At 34.9% G+C, this 18,886-nt stretch overlaps 3 protein-coding genes across 3 annotated transcripts; 1 reads left to right on the top strand and 2 right to left on the bottom strand.

Moving 5' to 3' along the window:
• Positions 1-420: 420 nt before the first annotated feature.
• Positions 421-5,913, bottom strand: LOC136219782 (glucose-1-phosphate adenylyltransferase large subunit 3, chloroplastic/amyloplastic). Its single transcript, XM_066007318.1, has 15 exons — positions 5,579-5,913; positions 4,609-4,722; positions 4,338-4,511; positions 4,154-4,246; positions 2,731-2,814; positions 2,585-2,640; positions 2,204-2,297; positions 2,023-2,135; positions 1,743-1,815; positions 1,585-1,665; positions 1,394-1,480; positions 1,190-1,294; positions 962-1,068; positions 820-880; positions 421-715 (listed from the first exon to the last, which is right to left on the bottom strand). The coding sequence occupies exons 1-15, from the start codon at positions 5,807-5,809 to the stop codon at positions 614-616; spliced, it is 1,575 nt and encodes a 524-aa protein (XP_065863390.1). The 5' UTR covers positions 5,810-5,913; the 3' UTR covers positions 421-613.
• Positions 5,914-9,297: 3,384 nt separating this feature from the next.
• LOC136219781 (uncharacterized GPI-anchored protein At3g06035-like) lies at positions 9,298-11,665 on the top strand. Its single transcript, XM_066007317.1, has 2 exons — positions 9,298-9,487; positions 11,016-11,665. The coding sequence occupies exons 1-2, from the start codon at positions 9,406-9,408 to the stop codon at positions 11,519-11,521; spliced, it is 588 nt and encodes a 195-aa protein (XP_065863389.1). The 5' UTR covers positions 9,298-9,405; the 3' UTR covers positions 11,522-11,665.
• Positions 11,666-11,967: 302 nt separating this feature from the next.
• On the bottom strand, positions 11,968-14,538 carry LOC136219780 (peroxisomal adenine nucleotide carrier 1-like). Its single transcript, XM_066007316.1, has 5 exons — positions 14,233-14,538; positions 13,934-14,165; positions 12,875-13,021; positions 12,483-12,649; positions 11,968-12,389 (listed from the first exon to the last, which is right to left on the bottom strand). Exons 1-5 carry the CDS (start codon positions 14,373-14,375, stop codon positions 12,116-12,118), a joined length of 963 nt encoding a protein of 320 aa, XP_065863388.1. The 5' UTR covers positions 14,376-14,538; the 3' UTR covers positions 11,968-12,115.
• Between the last annotated feature and the right edge of the window lie 4,348 nt (positions 14,539-18,886).

Raw genomic sequence — 18,886 nt, 5'->3', positions numbered from 1 at the left:
TTGTCCTAATTATTTCATTACTCACCCGATCCTTTCTCGTATGACCACACATCCATCTCAACATACGCATCTCCGCCACCGACATCTTATGAATGTGACAGTGTTTCACTGCCCAACACTGCCTTTAATTCACATGTTTGTAAAATTTCTGGTTTGACAGTTAAAGTTGGTTTTCTACTGTTCTCACAATTTTTTTTGGAAAAAACTATTTCCTCAAGTATACACAATTATAATAGGAAGTGTTTTGAAATAGTCCATGGACTGCTATGCTCGGGTTGGGACCACTTTTGGCATGTCATGTTCCAGTGCTTCAATAACATCATGAAGCATTTTGGAGGATGGATGAAGTATCAGTTAATAATGACACTTCCGTTTAGGAGTTCAAGTTTTTCCTTTGCCTTCCATCCATATACGTACATATGAAAGGTAGCGTTGTGTCTTTAATTGAACATATTCAAGTTTCAGCTTGATTAAGAAAGCTGATCCTTTTTTCCTTTTTCATTTTTGGCTCTCAGTTAATAAATTTGTCAATTAGTAATCATTATAGGTTCACATATATCACTCGCTTTCCTGACTGCTCGACAAAAAATGATTGAAAGGATAACTAAATCAACTATATTACAGTTCCATCTTCAATAGTTGCATTTTTTGATACGACCGTAACACCAGATCGAATGTAGAAGCCTTCTGAAGATCTGTCACCCTCTTTTACTCCCTGCAAATCCCAATACATTAATCTAAAAGCTTTGCCCTTTCTCTAATTCTAGCTGGTATAAGCACATGAAGGAAGAAAATAACTGAAATCGACTTAAACAATACCTCTGAGTTAGCAATAACAACATTCTTCCCAATTCTGGCATTCTTGTCAATTATGCATTCCCTGGCAAACATACCATGAAAGACATTAATCTTAGTGTAATTAGAAGATAGCTAAGGAAAATTTTCTGTATTTTCTCCGTACTTTATTCTTGTATTTTCTCCTATTCCAATGGGTACTCTTCCTTCAGCTAGTAGTGCTGCAATTTCTTCTTCAGTTTCGTAGAAGTCGGCACCAAGCATCACTGTATCCTGCATTTGTTTGATCATAAAGGTACCAATACTCAGATCGAAAATACAGAAATTGAAACTCTAAGAAGACAAAATGTTAAATGAGTATGATCTTAATGAGATAAACTTTAAACAAACTAACCTGTAAGTGAACATTACAGTTAATTCGAGATCTAATACCAACAACACTGTGTTGTATAAAGGCATTGGTCAAGAAACTTCCATGAGATATGATTGAATCAACAATCTGTAAGGGTAGTTCAATATTCAACAACACAGACACCCACACAGGATTCAGAATCAGAAGCAAAATTCAAACAAACTGAATATGAAGGAGGTTAGTAACCTTGCTATTATCGATTTTCGATGGTGGTAGATTTCTTCTTGATGTATACATTGGCTTTGATGCATCATAGAAACTGAACTTTGATGGCTATAAGTTCAAACATTGTAAAGATGAGCCTTTCAACAATACTGAAACCTTTTACTTCCGAATCATATGAATACAACCTGTACGTGTGATTATCAACTACTCACGTGTTCGGTGAGAGCCAAGTTTGCCTCAAAGAAGGATCTGATAGTTCCTATGTCTTCCCAATAATCATTGAAGAGAAAAGCCTGTTCGGAGTTCCCATCATCAAAATCATGCTAATTGTACAGAAAAAATAAAAGTTCAAAAGCAACAAAGAGCACACCTTAATGTAAAACTCTTTAGCTGAGGCTGGGATTATCTCCGATCCGAAGTCATTTGCAGTCGGAAAACGCCATCTGAATCAACAAAATTTATAGCTTCCAGCAGTTGGATTATTCATGTTTATATGCATGTTGGATGATCCAAAACCTATGTTACATTAAATTACAAAAACGTGACTCTGAAACGTTTCGTACAAGTTTCCGAAACAAATGCGGATACATGAAACGCTTTAAAATAAGAGTTTCTATGCGACATAGTCCAAAACTATAAATGATTGTTACCTTAAAATATTGAATAGTATCTCTTTCTTGAAAACATAAACTCCCATGGAAGCAATGTATGGTTTCTTTCCTGCTTCTTCCTTTGAAAGCCCTAATACTGTTGTATCAACTGCCTAAAGTATATAGTGAACTTAGCATCCATTCAAAATCTATTCAAAATTTAAACAAAAAAGAAACTCACCATTTTCTTCAACTCCTTTCCTTTTGGCTTTTCACTGAAAGAAAGAACTCTTCCCTTATTGTCTATCTTCATCAGTCCAAAATCTGAGGCACGGCTACGAAGAAAGCAAAGATATATCTCAAAAACACAATCCATATGTATTGAACATCAACTGAGGGTTTCAAAACGGGTCATCATGTTATAATCGTATTGTATCCTCTTACAGAACTGATAATAGTGTCAAATGGGTCGTGTCAGACGGGTTATCTCCGTAAATCATTTTTATGGTGTCATAAATTAACAGCAACTTCGAGACTAGAAGAAAACCAGAACTATAGAGTATGGTGATCAATAACTCAAAGCTGAGGCTACTCGAAAAATTGACAGGACGATTAGACCTACCTGTCATCCATTGGCACAGAAGAGATGGTGATATCTGCACCACTCTGCCGATGATTCTGGCAGCAAAAAAGAAACATATTTCAGCAGCATAAACTCAAATCATTGAACTAGAAAATGTTTGAATTGAAGTGCACTTAGTTTCTTACTTGCACAAAGTCCATATAGTCCATTCTATACAAGTGATCTCCAGATAGAATTAAAACATCCTCAATCTCTTTACTTCTTGCACCCTTTATGACACACAAATGCATTGTAAAAACATATTCTTATTCCACAGATATAAGTATTGTAACAAACCATGTAATACACTAGAAATACATGGGATACCATACCATGTAGATTAAGAGACTACATTGATATATATTACTTGGGAACAATACACATATATATATATAGTAGCTCATGATATTACCCCTACAGTCAAGGAGACATACTGACCCTACTAGCAGCCTTAGCATGCCCCAACAGCCCTTCAGCAGCCTTAGACATGTTATTCATTAATTACATTGACTTATACTCTAACACTCCTCCTCAAGCTGAAGCATGGATTTAATCATGCTCAGCTTGCTATAGATACTTATAATATAATCTCAAGACAATACAACTCAAAACAAGAAACTCAAGATACTTTGGAATATAAAGTATAATCCGGGAGACGCAACCCAGAAGAACAAATCGGGCAGGAGAGACGACAGTGGAACATCAAGCTTCGTTGGAAAAGCACAAGAAAAACTCAGTTGAAGCAACACGCAAGAGGCTGCCAGCAACATTATTGCACAAAAGGAGATTCACCGGCAAACTAACCGGACAGGCAGGTCGGAAAGAGAGAGGCGACGGCAGCAGAAGAGGAACAACGACAATCCGTTGAGGTGTATTCAGACTCTGCTCACAAGGCAGACAGAAATGCTGAAAGAAACAGCCCAAAATTACAAACCCAGAAATTCTGCTCACAAGGCGGAAAACAAATTCTTGAATCTTAATCCAGAAACCCAAGACAGAAGCCGAAACAAGGATTTGATCCCATGCAAGGATGACTTTTCTTACAGCTACGACGAGAATGTGAGGAAACGCCGATCGAAGGCGGAGAGGGTGAACCAGAGGGGTGGTGAGATAAAATGACGTCCCAACAGTGAGTATTCAAGAGACCCAAGCTCTTGACAGAAATGGAACCCTGGGAAATACTACCCAGAAAATATTGAACCGTGGGAGATACTCCCCAGTAAATATTGAACCCTTGTAGAAACACAACTCTAGAAATACTACCCAGAAAAAAAGAATTCAGAAACCTTAGACCTTAGGCTCTGATACCATGTAACAAACCATGTAATACACTAGAAATACATGGGATACCATGTAGATTAAGAGACTACATTGATATATATTACTTGGGAACAATACACAAATATATATAGTAGCTCCTGATATTACCCCCTACAGTCAAGGAGACATACTGACCCTACTAGCAGCCTTAGCATGCCCCAACAGCCTTTCAGCAGCCTTAGGCATGTTATTCATTAATTACATTGACTTATACTCTAACAAGTATAAATAAACAAACAATGCCGATACCTCGAATAGCCAGTGGAACTGTCTAACAGCATCGGCAGTGCCCTGAAACCACCTTTTACCTTCTAGTCCTGAAGTTTGAGTGGCTGCTAGAGCCTGATGCAGAGCAAAATATTCATTTTTCAGCATCCAGAGGACCACTATTCACTCATTTTTAAGTCCTGTTGGTGATTTAGGGTAAACATACCTCAACAAACCCATCTCCGAAATTGACTCCATTGCCAAAATTATAAGCGCGAGCAAGATGCCTGTTAAGTGATGCTGAGTTGAATTGAGTTAGAATGTAGACTTTGTTGACTCCACTGTTAATGCAATTGCTCATTGGAACGTCAATCAGCCTGTATGCTCCACCAATTGGAACCTACAGCATTATTCAGCACAAAACTAGTACAAAATCTCAGTTCTAATATGTCAATGCTGATGAAAAAGTTAAGACAGAAGGAAAGGAACAAACTTACAGCAGGCTTAGCGCGTCGTTTGGTTAGAGGGAACAGGCGAGTACCAGCTCCTCCTCCTAGAATGATTGCCACAACTGTTTTTGGATCCCTCTTTTCCATCTCTAAGTCCCTCAACTATACATGTTACCAGTGGCAGAGCCAAAACAGAACAAAACACTCTAAGATCAATGCACGAAAATGTGTTGAAAATTGCATGTTTTTTTTTTATCAAGCATCAGCGACGGCTATTTCCATCCGTCGCTAATACCAAATTCAATAGAAATTCTAGCATAAATTAGATCCATAGCACTCAATTTTCTCTTTACTGCTCCTGAACTTTAAAGCCGGACATAAAAATCCCTAACTGAACTTTGCCTCTTTACTAATTGAAAGTTCTAGCTAAATTTTGTCTTTTACTAACATAAAAGTTGTTGAACCACTTCAATAGTAGGGAAACTTTCATTATAGAACTGATTGAATTGATATTCAAACAACTTTACTTTTTTAATTTTGAAATCATTTAGATGTCGTTTGATTAGGGGAAAAAAGTGGTTGTCTAGCTCTAAAAAGAGTGGTAAATTGGAAAATAAAAATATGATTTCATGGGAAATTTGATTATGAACAACTTTGATTCTTAAACTTTTCCATTATAAAATCATCAACGACCATTTTGTGATTGCTTACTTTCACTAAAAGACATTCATATTAGTAAAAAGCAAAATTCATGACCTTTTATGTCCGATTTTGAAATTCATAAGATCAAAAGTACTAAACAACTTTGATTCTTAAACTAAATCATCAACCATCATTTTGAGATTGCTTACTATCATTAAAAGAGTTCCATATTAGTAGAAGCAAAATTCATATGTCCGATTTTGAAGTTCATAAGCCGTAAAAAACAATAAAAGTTGAGGGATCACTGATGTAATTTACCCATGTAGAAGATAACATTTCAAGAAACGAAACAGACATGGTTTGTTCATATGCTAACCTTGATTTCTCCTGTTACATTAGTTGTAAAAGTCATGGAAACATGTTGCTTAGCACTCTTCTTACTTCTTTGATGAACAAGCTGAGTTAGATTGAGCTTAGTGCCCATCATTTCCCCATTTGCATACTTGACTAGCCTTGAGTTCCTTCCGGCAAGTCCTGCAGCAGCAGCGCCGCCATGTAGCTGGCCGACCGCCGTAAGGGAGAACCGGCAATCCGCCGATACAGACATTTTTATTGAAAAGTCAATCGGACAGTAGGAAATGTAGTATCTGCAAGTGCAATGGAGGTGGAAAAAATGAGCTTCTAAATTTGGTAGGGAGCTGGGAGGGAGAGTTTGGTTACCTGGTGTGATGCCACGTTATCCATATTTAATTTCATCCACCAATTTTTTATTTGTTTGTATTTGTGAAATAAATCGTATAATTCCTATCAAGTCCATACTTTGGGTAATTTATTACGAATATAGGAATATTCCTACTTCAAGATTTTTCATTCACGAGATCAAGCAAGTCTTTTACAATGAATTTCCTTTTCCATAACAAAGTAAATTAATTGATTTCAAAATTGAAAAAGAATAACTTATGCTTATGATCTTTATTTTGTCCGATGTTTAAATTAATAATTTTTCTCTACACTAATTCTAAAAGAACTTTAGCCTTTATTTGGGAGAGAGTTAATGGAAATAATGGAAGGTTAAATATTAAATTAACTTCGTTTGGGAGTTGTTTTTTGAGAGTAAATGAAGGTTAATGGGATTAAATGTTTACCTCCTCTAATCTCCAAATCTATATATAATATAAAACAGTAACGATGGAGCTGAGGTGTCACTTCCTCCTTTTTTTTACTGATAAAAAATATAATATAGAATATAATATATTAACTTTAGTTATATTATTATATTTATTTATAAAAAGATTATTTTATCCGTACTATATCTAAGAGTTCTACAGAATTTAAATTAATCCCTAAAATCTCTCTAATTCTCTGCATATCTATATCTAAAAGTTCTACATAATTTAAATTAATTCCTAAAATCTCTCTAATTCTCTGCATATCTATATATAATATAAAACATTAACGATGGAGCTGAGTTGTCACTTCATTATTTGTTAATATTTATATATTAAGATGAATCCGTGCATCGCACGGGTCAAAAACTAGTTGGGGGTTAATGGTAGTAACGTAAAGTTTTTTAATTTTTTTTGTCTCTGCAGAGTAAATTTAACATTCCTTCCCCTTCATCATTTACATTCTATAAACTCTCAAACAAGGTTAATTTTTAACTTTCCATTCAATCACTTCTCTTCCTTTTCCATTACCTTCTTTAACTCTCACATTCATTAACTTCCAAACTCCCAAACAAAGACTTAATTAATGGCAATTATTGAAGTAAAAGTAAATTAAGGGGAAATGCCCAATTTGACTCGTGTGGTGTGTGATGAGGCCATAAAATTGAGGAAGAAGAGTAAAATAGATAATTATCAAATCAGATCATGTGGAACTATCAAATTAAGAGACGTGAAACGGAGCATGAGGATCGAAAACAAGATGAAAGAGCCAAAATACATTTTGACTCGCTGAGTTATAACAAAAGAGACAAAATACGTTTTGACTCGCTGAGTTATAACAAAAGAGCAAATCGTACTATAACTAGCTTTTAAATTTGACACTTCATCATATTATGGGTGTAACTTTTCCATACAAGCTTGGATTGATGTAATTAATGTTGAAAAGAATAGGAAACTAGAGGAGAAAATATGTTGTCCTCAATTTGATATTTCTTTTTTGTGCCTCTCTCACATAAACAAATAATATTTATTTAAAAGAAAATATTATGTAGATTAGAAGGATCCACACATAAAATTATTGATTTTACATGTGAAAGGAACATAGAAGGAGACACTAAATTGAGGACAATAAATTATCTTCTAAACTAGAGACTCAAAATTGAAAAAGAATAAAAAAAAAAAGATAGCCACAAAGAGTGATATTTGGCGGTAATTTATTTTTTTTTTTTGGTAGAAAAGGAAAAGAAAAACGAAAAACAACAAACTACCCAGGAATTAGCCTAGGGAAGCTAACCCCAATCCTATCTTCTAAAAGAAGATGAGAGATGAAACTAGGGGAAACAGGAAGGGTAGTAACGCCTAACGTCCCTTCATGGCGGTAATTTATTTATAAAGAGAAAATGCTTTTTGTAGACTTACAAAATAACTAAACATCATAAAAATTTAAACTAATTTCAAATTTATCAGCCACCACTGCTGTAACAAAATAACAACTTAAAATATATAACTACATCAAAGAAATTAGTTAAAAATCAACTACCAAGCCAATTTTGAATTAGCTTTCAACATTTCCCCTTAGTAACTCTAAGTAAAGCTTTAAAACAGAAAAAGTTTTCTGGAGATAAAGATTTTGTCAATATGTAAGCTAAATTCTCATGAGTGCTACAGTAATGCAGATCTCTTCCTTCATAACCAAATCACGCATGCAACTATTTATAGTTCTGCTATGAAATGCTGAATTTTTTTTATCATGACAATTGTAGTTTTGTTGTCATAAAATATTGTTACCATTTTGTTCGTGTTGAAGTTCACCTAGTATTCTTCTTAACCAAATGACTTGACAAGTTGCTGAGGTTGCTACAACATATTCAGCTTTTAAGGATGACAATGATGTTGTGGCTTGCTTCTTGGAGCTCCAAGTGGTTGCTCCTTATCCCAATGTAAAAACATTGGTTGAAATACTTATCTTCCAAAGAGCTTACAAATTTGATGTCTATGAACCCATACAAATTTTTTCTTTTTGAAGCTTTTGAGTACTAAATCCCATAATCCATGGTACCAACAATGTAGCGAATGACCCTCTTTGTAGCTCCAAAATGAATTGAAAAAGGATGTTGCATAAACCTAGAAATTATACCAATACAAAAGGCAATACCAGGTCTAGTGTGGGTTATATAAATTAAGCCTCCTACCAAACTTTTGAACTTTGTAGCATTAGTTTTTTTTGCTCCATCATCTTGCTGCAATTTTTCATTAAAATGAAATAAAAGATTAGAGGTTTGATGCATTGAAATAAAAGATTAGAAATTTAATCCATTAAAATGAAAATGACCAAAGGTCTTGAAAAAAAAAATGATTTAAAGCACTGTTTAACCTCTCACTTATTTAAAAAAAATCATTTGTCTCCAATCTATTATTTGAGCATATTTACATATTGATTTATCTCAATTTGTGAAATTTCACACAATTTAAATGAATACTTGATATAACCGTTACTCATTTAACACGAGACTTAATATATTTTAGTTTAAAAATTTATTTTTAACTTTTTTATTTTTATAATCTAATTAATTATTTCCATGTAAGAAAATTTATGTGGTAAATTTTTTTAAAACATGTTATATATCAGTTCTACGTCAAAATATCGTCATATGTCATGTAAACAATTATGTTAAATTTCCATCTAACAGGAATAGATAGAAAGCCAAATGAGCCACAAAATTTTGAGTAAGTGAATCAAAACAGTAATTTATGCCAACAAAGATTTACCCCATGTAAGAACGCATCGTTTTGAAGAAGATAATTGAAGGAAAATGTCACGGCGTTGACGGTTGACTGGTCCACAGATCACTGCGCCTGAACGATGTCGTTCCGTTGGAGAGTGCTTCTAGATAAAGGAAGGAAATGTTGCAGTAAGGAGTAACTAACACCCAACGCCAACCAAGTCTGAGCATTAGAATCAAAGAAAGTAACATTGTTCCTACTTCCTCTCCTCTTTAAGACCCGCCACCGCCACTCTCTCTTCAACCACACGATAATGGCATCTTCAACTCTTCGTCTTCATCTTCTTCTTGCATTCTTTCTCTTCTCAATCCTTCTAATCAATGTCAAATCTGATGGTAACCATTACTCTTACTTTATTCACCTGCACATTCTTTCTCCATAGATTTCCTTAGGTTGCTGTATCTTCTTTTTTCGGGCGATATAAGATCTGATTGTTGCTCATGGTTAATTCGTGCTTTCCGAGTTTATTGAATATAATTAATGCTCTAATTTAGCTGTCGGTCTTGGTCTAGTAGATGCATTTTTTGAATTTGAAATCTGTATAATAATGTTTGTCTGTATCAATACGGTTACTAAGATAGTTCTAAAGATATATATAGCTATGGTAATTTAATTTTGGCTGCGTCCGTCCAAAGATCAATAGGTATTTATTTGATTGACTTGGATCTATCTTGTGCTATACTTCTTTAGAGCCAGTAATAAGTCAGAATTAGAGGAACCAGATGCTGAAATATCACCTTAAATACTAGCCTAATCCGGCCTTATATACTTTGATGCAGTTCAAAATCTAATTTGGGATGACATTTGGCCATTTCTATTAACCACTTTTTACCAAGTGAGAATTATAATCAAGAATGTGTTTCCTGGTTTTCTGCTTGCCTGTTTAAGTTCTTCAAGGGGTACTTTGTGTATCCATTGTTGCTCGTTAAGTATCCCAGAAATAGAAGAATTGTGTACTTTATAAGTATGAGGGAACCTTTCCCCATCAAGCTACCTACCTGGGTGAAGTTAGGTCTAAGTTCAAACATTGCTACTTGTAGGGAAAAATACACTTGGGCACGTGCTCACTGAACTATAGCGGTGTTAGTATTATGGTCTCTTAACTTTATTCTTTTTACCTACAAACCATTTAGCTTTATATTAATGTAACACTATAGCCCAAATAAAATAAAAAAAATCTTTAGAAGAAATTAACGAAATGATAAGGTAGACAAGTTCAATTACATTATTGACTTTTTTTTTTTATTGTCACAATAAATTATAGTCAAAACTATTTTATCCTCATCAATTTGTTAATTCTTTAATAGATTTTTGTTAATTTAGACTTGAATATTACAATAATGTAAAGTTCCAAGACTTTTATGCCAAGAAAATGAAATTTAGAGGGCCACAATGTTAGTACCGTTGTATTTCAATAGCCATAGATGTAAATTTACCCATCCTTTTTGTATCTGTCTGGTGTTGGTATTTTCTTGTGTACGGATGGATAGCTAGTTAAAATTTGTTAAAGTAGACAAATATAAAGGGCTGCGGGAGAAGTTTGTTTTTCTTCATATTTGTTTCAGAGGTCCAGCTAGTTTTGTTGGTAAGAGTTTAAAATGCTAACAAAATTGAAGATATTGTGGTTCCTTGGATTTCTTTTCCTTTAAAAGGGGTTGCAGTTTTAGGTTATACGTTATCTATATGATTATAAATACAAAAAGAATGATAATTGCATCAATAGTGTCGTGATAACTGGTTGTCTTTATAAATTGTGTTAGAAATTGCTAAAAGTAGAACTTTGATTTCCAGCTGCTGAAATTTACTAAGACCAATACCTGCAAACTGAACCCTAACCTCTTCCTTTCCATGATTCACCTGCAGAGGAGGATACTCTTTTTGAAGGCATTAACAACTACAGGAAATCGCTGAATTTGAATGTCCTCACAAAGAATGATAATGCAGAATGCTTTGCTGAGGAAGTAGCTGATCAAATCAAGAATCAGCCTTGTACCAACAGCACAGGTTCCTTCACTGTACCAGGCACTGAGCAGCCAATTGACAATTATGAGGCTCTTTTGTCTAAATGTCATTTGAATATCTCCAACACAAGAGCTGGAAATCTATTGCCAGCATGTGTTCCTAACTTGGAGCAAAATCTTGTGCTTGGTAACTTCACCCAAACCCTATACTCGGGTTCGCTCAACGACACAAAATATACAGGAGTTGGGATCGGTTCTGATGGTAACTGGGTCGTTGTTGTACTCACAACTAACACACCTGAGGGAAGTTATGTGACTTATAATGCAGCCAGCCTGAGAACTGAACTTGGTCTTGTCTCTCACATTCTGTTTCCACTGATGGCCCTGTTTCTTCTTGCTCTAAACTGAGTTGGACTTGGTGGTTACCTTAGCTTCAACCTGACTACTAGTCAGTTTTTCCAATATTATTAATCAGAGTGCACAATCTATTCATATATGTAGTTCAGTGAAAAAGATATAGAATTATCAATTACACTTGCTTCGATTTCGAAATGGTTTTGCTTTGCTTTATTTCTAGTTTTGACTTGGTAATGCGATTATTTTGCAAAATATCCCCCTCATCCCCCTCAACTTTGGTGTTACTGATAGTCCCTAAACTTCAAAACCTGTCATAATTTTTTTTGACATACACTAAAAATAAAAGATCCAAGCAACGTCGACCAATGTAAAAATCAGCCGACCACATGAATGAATGCGAGAGAATTATAACCCTGTTTCAAACATTTTCTCACTTGTCTTGTCTCATACAATCACAAATTCCAATTCAAAATGCAGAATATTTGTGGCCACAGGGAGAATGAATTGAACTATCTTACTCAAGGTCAGTTGTACAAATTGAATTTTCTCAGTCGTCCTGAATCTTCAGAATTTTGTCCGAAAAGTATGTAGCACTTTATTTAATTACAAGAGTCTCTAATATATTTGATTCTGAACGAAACCAAATCACACACTTCTTATTCTTGTGCGTGTGATGAATAAATACCTTCTCAGAGCAAGGATTAGAATCCATGTAGTCTTTGTAATCTTCTCTTTTATCATCAGAAGCAAAGCTGAGCTTAGTATAGTCTTCAAGTTCTGTGCTGGCAATCCTTTGAAGAAACCAAATAACCCTTCCCTTTTCCAAATCCCATAAATCGCTCCTGATACCGTCTTTGGTTTTTCCGAATCTTCAACCCCATTCTCCTCTGAATCTGCAGCCTGAAGCATCACCTTACATCTGCAAATACGGGTGTCCGAGTTCCAAAATTAACGAATAGGGAACAAGTAACAGAATAGTTTGAAATGATAAAGGAAGTTATAGACAAGATACCTGATAGCTGGATATGTTACACAAGTAGCAATACACTTGGAAACTGCACCCAAAACAAAAGCAGTAAATGCAGAAAGTGCTTCTGGAGATGAATCTTTATCAGATGCTCTGCTAAGTTGCTGTTGCTGCTTCAATAGTCTATGTTTCAACTGATCAAATACTGTGTACTGAACAAAAGAATTCTCAATCAGCTCCAAATGTAACCCTATATAGGCTACAAAGATCGACGACGACAACAACAACAACAAAGCCTTAGTCCCGAAATGATTTGGGGTCGGTTAACATGAACCATCATACAAAACCGTGAAATCAAGTCGTGTCAGTGACATAAATTCTCTCCCAGCACTCCGTCCTATCCACTACCATAAAACTAAAAAAAAGGCAGAAGATACCTGAATAGATGGATTTGAGGTGAGAAGAAGAGATATGCCAAGACCATCAAATGATTCTTTCCAACTGCTCTCTGAAAGAGTTTTCCAAAGTCCTTTGGATTTCCCAAATGCACTAGTTTGCATCCTTGACGAAGCTGTATCCAGAGGCTGCACAAAACACAACATAAACCAAGAGGCTTCAATTTCATATTAGAATTCTCAAAATTGAAAAATGCATATTTAAGCCCCTGATCAATTCAATTATTTATTGAACACATTAAATTACTTTTGGACAGTCCAGTTACGGGTATGATTCAAACTCTAATTAGCGCACATGCAACTGCCATCATGTTACTTTTTTTAACACAGACCGCCACTTCATAGAATTTTTTCCTAAGAACATGTCAATGTTATCCCCTAAAATAACATTACCACATCAACCCCAAATTCACTTTATCCTAATCCGTATAAATAAAACAATCAAACTCATTTAATTAGTTTGATTTAGTTAATTGTGTTACTTTAGGGAAACAGTTACATGTTGATAGTGCCGCACAGGTTAAATGAAGTTTAAATCCACGTAATTGGTAGATAGATGCTTAATGTATTCAAAAGGCTTAAAACAATATTAACCACTAAAGTATCCAAATTGTTGATCTTTGTCCAATGATCTATCCAAAATGTTAGTCTTTACTCATAGACCTAAGGTCTATTATTTGGTAACATTTGACCATATCTTATCCAAAAATGTTGATCTTCTCTCACTAACCTATTATTTTGCAACATTTGCCACATGAGCTACGAAAATCGATGAAATTTCAACCAATATGGATGACAAGTTAATAGTTATGTTAAACTTATATCAGCGAAAATCATTTTTCTATCATTTATAACATATAAAACCATATGGAATATATATACGAGATAACATGGTTTCGATACAAAACACCAAATTGCCACTCCAATGGAATGCAACAAGTTCATGAGTGCTTCTTTGTGTAGCTATTATAATTTTTGTACACACTTTATATGTTCTTTTTTAAGCACAATAAACTTGAGATGAGATGAGATGAGAGTCACCTGAGTAACTATAACAGTAACAGCTCCGGCAGCAGCAGCAACTACCAAATTTGCGGTTGTTCCAATCCTTTTGTTCCCAGTTTCCTTTAAATAGAGCCTTTTAAAGAAGCTGTAGCCATAGAAATATATAAACTGTGAAATAAAAGACTGCAAATTCTTGGTTCCAAGTCCCTGGTACAATGAAAGAACACGCCGCGAAGAAATTGCCTCCCAAAACACATCAGAAACGTTCCTGCACAAATTATAAAAAAATGATTCTTGTTCTCCTCAAAATTAACATGAAATTATACATTTAATACCTGTACTTTTGTTGATGGTGTGCTTTAAGTTCAGCTTGATATTTAGTCTTGCAAGTATCAAGAGGGTATAAGATAGTGGTGCTAACTAGAGCACCAATTGCTCCTGATAAAGCCTCTGCCAAGGACTCCAGATCAAAACCCATCTTTTATCTGTTACAATTTACAAGCAGACAGAGTTGAAAGAGTTTTGGGGATTTTTGATAGTAGAATTAAAGAGAACAAGTTTGTGAAAGTGACAAATGATGCTTGGTTTGGGAAGTAAAATGGAGTATGTATCGTCTTGGGAAGTGGAAACGTGAATGCCCTCCTCTCCCTCATCTGGATTAAATACTCTTTACACACTTGAATTTACTTACTTTTTAATGTAAAGGGTAATTAATTTATTAATTGCTTTCTTACAAAACACAACGTTTTGTTTAGTCCATGTATTTTAAAAAATACATGGTAAAATATTTAAAATTTTTCTGGGTGAATTGTCTAGTTCCTAACATTTTTTTTGGTGAATTGTTTAGTCTTTATCGTTAGACTCTCATAAAGATTCTATTAGTCAATTTGGATTTGCGTTCTTCTTTTCCTTTATTTCCCTTTCCTTTAAACTCTAATGCAACTGAAATCAACTTTAAGTGTTATTTTTCTTGATTTTCTTCTTAATCGTTCAAATTCGTAAGCATTGAGTCTGTTCTTTTTCTTATTCTCCATACAAATAGCTTCATCTTCTAAATTGGATTTCATTTTCTGAAGTTTGAAGGTAAATAGTAAAGGATAATTTAGTCATTTCCGAAGTCATAAACGGTAAAAATTCTAACAAATAGACAGAAGGACTAAACAGTTCACTGAGAAAAAGGTTAGGGACCTTACCATGTGTTTTTGAAAATACAGAGACTAAACAGTGTGTTTTGTCAAAATATAGAGACTAATAAATTAATTACCCTAATTTAAAATGTGGAGTTTTAGACCTATGTTCGATTTTTTTTTATAACTGAAAAATAAATTTTATAAAAAAATATTTTTTTTAGAAAAAAAACATCATTTCTCAACCGCAAATATCATAACCGGTAAACTAAACGGGTCTTTAACTTTTCACCATTCTGGTATGAGTGTTTTTAATAAATTATAAAACTGACTCAATTAAGAAACTCATTTATATATTTATACTCATTATACCACCCATTACACATCTAGACTATTGCAGGATGTCCGATTTCTTTCCACCACTCAGGTAAAACTGATTCAAGAAGGCCCGATATGACTTAAGAATCTTAGATGGGGCCTGACCCATTCAGGATAAAAGAAGAAGGTTAGTCTCGACCGAAACTTTGACTATTTTAATATTGCCAAAGGAAGTCTTCAGAGGAGCATTTTAGAGACACGTGGACCAATTAACACACTAGACTCCAAATACACGCTCCTCACTTTCATAATTTCGTTAACACGTAAAGATAGGGTCCAATGACCTACCATAAGCTGACACGTGTCCAAAGATAAAATCCTAATTATCTATAAATAGTATAAGTATCCCAAGATTCCAGGTATCTGATTTCTTAATCACTTTGCATATATTCCATTTAGTTTTTGATATTCTTTATAATATCACTAACTTTAGCATCGGAGAGGGTTCGTCGGACTCCGACCCCTTTTCTGACGGTTATTGTAATTTCAAGTGATTGGAATCCTGGTCAGAGACCTGTCACTCAGAAATATGGTAACATTTAGTGTGGTGATTGTGGAACTTACTTTGTAGCAAGATGGTTTACATCCATTCTGTTGAAACACAATTTTCACATTAATTTGGATTATGATAAAAATATTAAATAAAATTAATATCTCCATAATTAATAACACATTAAATTTAAATGTTGATTTATTTATACTAATGTATTTGTTGAAGTGTGTTGATGAATTAAATATAAGTTCAAAGAAATGAGAAAAGGCCTTAAGCCTTAAATCAAAAGCCCATGAGTCAAAGGCTCTTGGATCAACTTCAGCCCAACAGCCAGAAGGATTCAGAAGCACAAGCATAACTGTCTCAAAGATAAGACAAACTTGGACGACAGGGATCAAAGCACGTTAGACAAGATCAAGAGTTGACTTTGTGCAACTGACAAAGCCCCACCAAATAAGGAAAGATTCAGAAGCTCCAGACGGCCTGTCCCCTAGTCAACCTGAGAACTTTGCCTGATTTGGTTAGACAATCAGTCTGCTTCTGACCAAGCTCTGAAGCACAGCGCGATAGACAAATCAACGGAAAATAGAAAGAAGCTTATTGGCTGTTAACGCTGGGCTTTGAGGGTGAAAGCGATAGAAGAGTTGTTTCCCTCCAATGAATATTTGGAAATTCGAAATGGTCCATGCCTTGAAGTGTCACTATAAAAGCCCCATCATCTGCAACTTTGTAACTTGATCTTCAACGCTGAAATTATGAGTGAATCATTCTTGAAGTTCCCAAGCAAAGCAAAGCAAAAGCATTTACAGTCATTGTATTCATCTGTGTAACAAATTTCTAAGTTCATTCATTGTGTTCTTAGTTAGAACAAAATTATCAATCTTTTAGAATACTTCGGAAGTTCTGTTGTTTGCTCGGTATTAAGCAAACAGAGAGATAGATAATTGAGTGTAGGTTATAGAGGAATGTACTCTGTAATATCTCAATATCTGCTGTAAGGTTCTGTGCTCTACCATTAAAGAGCCCAGTAGTGGATTAAAGCTCGGAAGAGGGTATTCCGGGGACTGGATGTAGGTAGGAGGTCGAACCAGGATAAAACTGTTGAGTATCATTTTCTCTAACTCTTACTCTTTATTATTGCTTGCTTTTATTTCGGAAGTATAAAACCTAAAATAATCAGAGTTGTGTTTAACCGTGATAAGCTGGGAAGCGCCTTTGAGGCGTCACTTTTCGAACCAATGACAGAATCAATCTTAGTTGTCGATCAACTAAAGTTGCTTCTGGTCTTTTAATATACATCTGTTGGTCACGTATAACGTGACAAAGTTAGTTCCAAGGGGGGGGGGTTAGGAACTATTTAAAAAATTTCACGTAAGGCTGACTTATATTTTAAACTAAGACTTTTATGAAGTCTTCTAGCACAGTAATACTGAGTAAGGTTAGAAGCAGGCTTAGTCAACTGCTGACTAAAACTGTTTCTATAGTGAGTCAGGAGATAACACTTAAGTCTATTCCTAAACTCAACTCTCAGATCACTCAACTAAGCGTATGTTCTTTTTAGCATTTTACTAGGCAGTACACATCAAGCAATATATTAAGGAGTAAAGGGTTAGAAATATGTTACTCATCAGACTTATCCTGGTTTGGCCTCCTTGCCTACGTCTAGTCCCCGGAATCCTTCCGAGATTTTTGAATCCTCTACTGAGAACTTTAAAGGTAGAGCACAAACCGTTTACAAATAGCTACTGAGTATATAAGAGTACATTCCTCTATTCTTCTACTCAATACTATAACTACTGTTGAGTGCTATAATCGAGCAACTCAGCTTCTCCTTTCTATTCTTCTAGAAATGATAAAGTGTTTGTTTTAACAAAAGCTAAGAACACTTTAGATGAATGAATCACTCTAGACTTTTACACAAAAATGGGAATTGGTGTAAGAATTTGCTTTGCTTTTCAAGACAGAACTTTGAGTTGGTATTTGGTCAGCGTTTCGACTTGATGAAAATCTGCATCGAATGAAGCATTTGAGAGGCCTATTTATAGTGACATCTGAGGCACCGGTTATTTCGAATTTTGAAATAACCGTTGGAGGGAAACGGCTTCCTGTCGCTTTCACTCAGTCAGTGCTCAGCATCTTCGGCCAATAAGAACGTTGCATCTTCTATCTTCGTCAAGGATTAGTTGCTTTTGCGTAGGCTGGTCAGATTGTCTCCACATTTTGGGAAAAGTCTTCCAGACAGCTTTCTTCTTCATCTGAACGTTTCCTTGAGTGGAAATACTTTGTCTCCAAGTTGTCCAGACCAGTTGCTGACCTGACTTCCTTGTCGCTTGACTCAGCAGCTTCGTCTTGAAGCTATTAAGAAGGCTTCTTGATCCTTCTCTCTGCTGGGCCTCGTTTTGTTCTGCTTGAGCCATGTGGCTTTCAACTGTTGACTTGGGCTTGACTTTCTCTTGTGGGATTTTGGCCCTTGAACTTTTAATGTCTTGATTTTTATAATTCAATTAACTCAACATTGAACAAACACATTAGTATTAATACATCAAAGCATTTAAATTTAATGTGTTAGAATATTTTATCATGGGAAATTAACTATACTTTAAATAATTTTGTCAAATAAAAATCATGTGGAAAGGTGTTTCAACAACATCATTTGGATCGTGTTATTGAACTGTGAGAAACACTTTTAGTTAGTTAAATTTTTAAACTCTCAATAGTTACATTAACCTCCCCTAGGAACTAATTCTCACATTACAAGGGACCAACAAGTTGTATCAGAGCGTAAAAGCTCAACACATAAGATAACACTATCTTGAGCGTGATCCCAAAATGACTGTCAATTGCACTTGTTTCCTACGTGGAAATGAAACAACTCAGATCTTTCTTGAGGGCTTTCTATCACCAGACCACCTTTATTCTTTGGATCAAATTGTACCTTCTAGAAGAACAGAATGAAAAATTTCATCCAAGCTATAAATATGAGTGCATGAC

Source organism: Euphorbia lathyris, chromosome 2, assembly GCF_963576675.1.
Source record: "Euphorbia lathyris chromosome 2, ddEupLath1.1, whole genome shotgun sequence".
NCBI lineage: Eukaryota > Viridiplantae > Streptophyta > Magnoliopsida > Malpighiales > Euphorbiaceae > Euphorbia > Euphorbia lathyris.
Note: the sequence above shows the minus strand (reverse complement) of the source record. Positions and strands in the feature narration are given on the sequence as shown.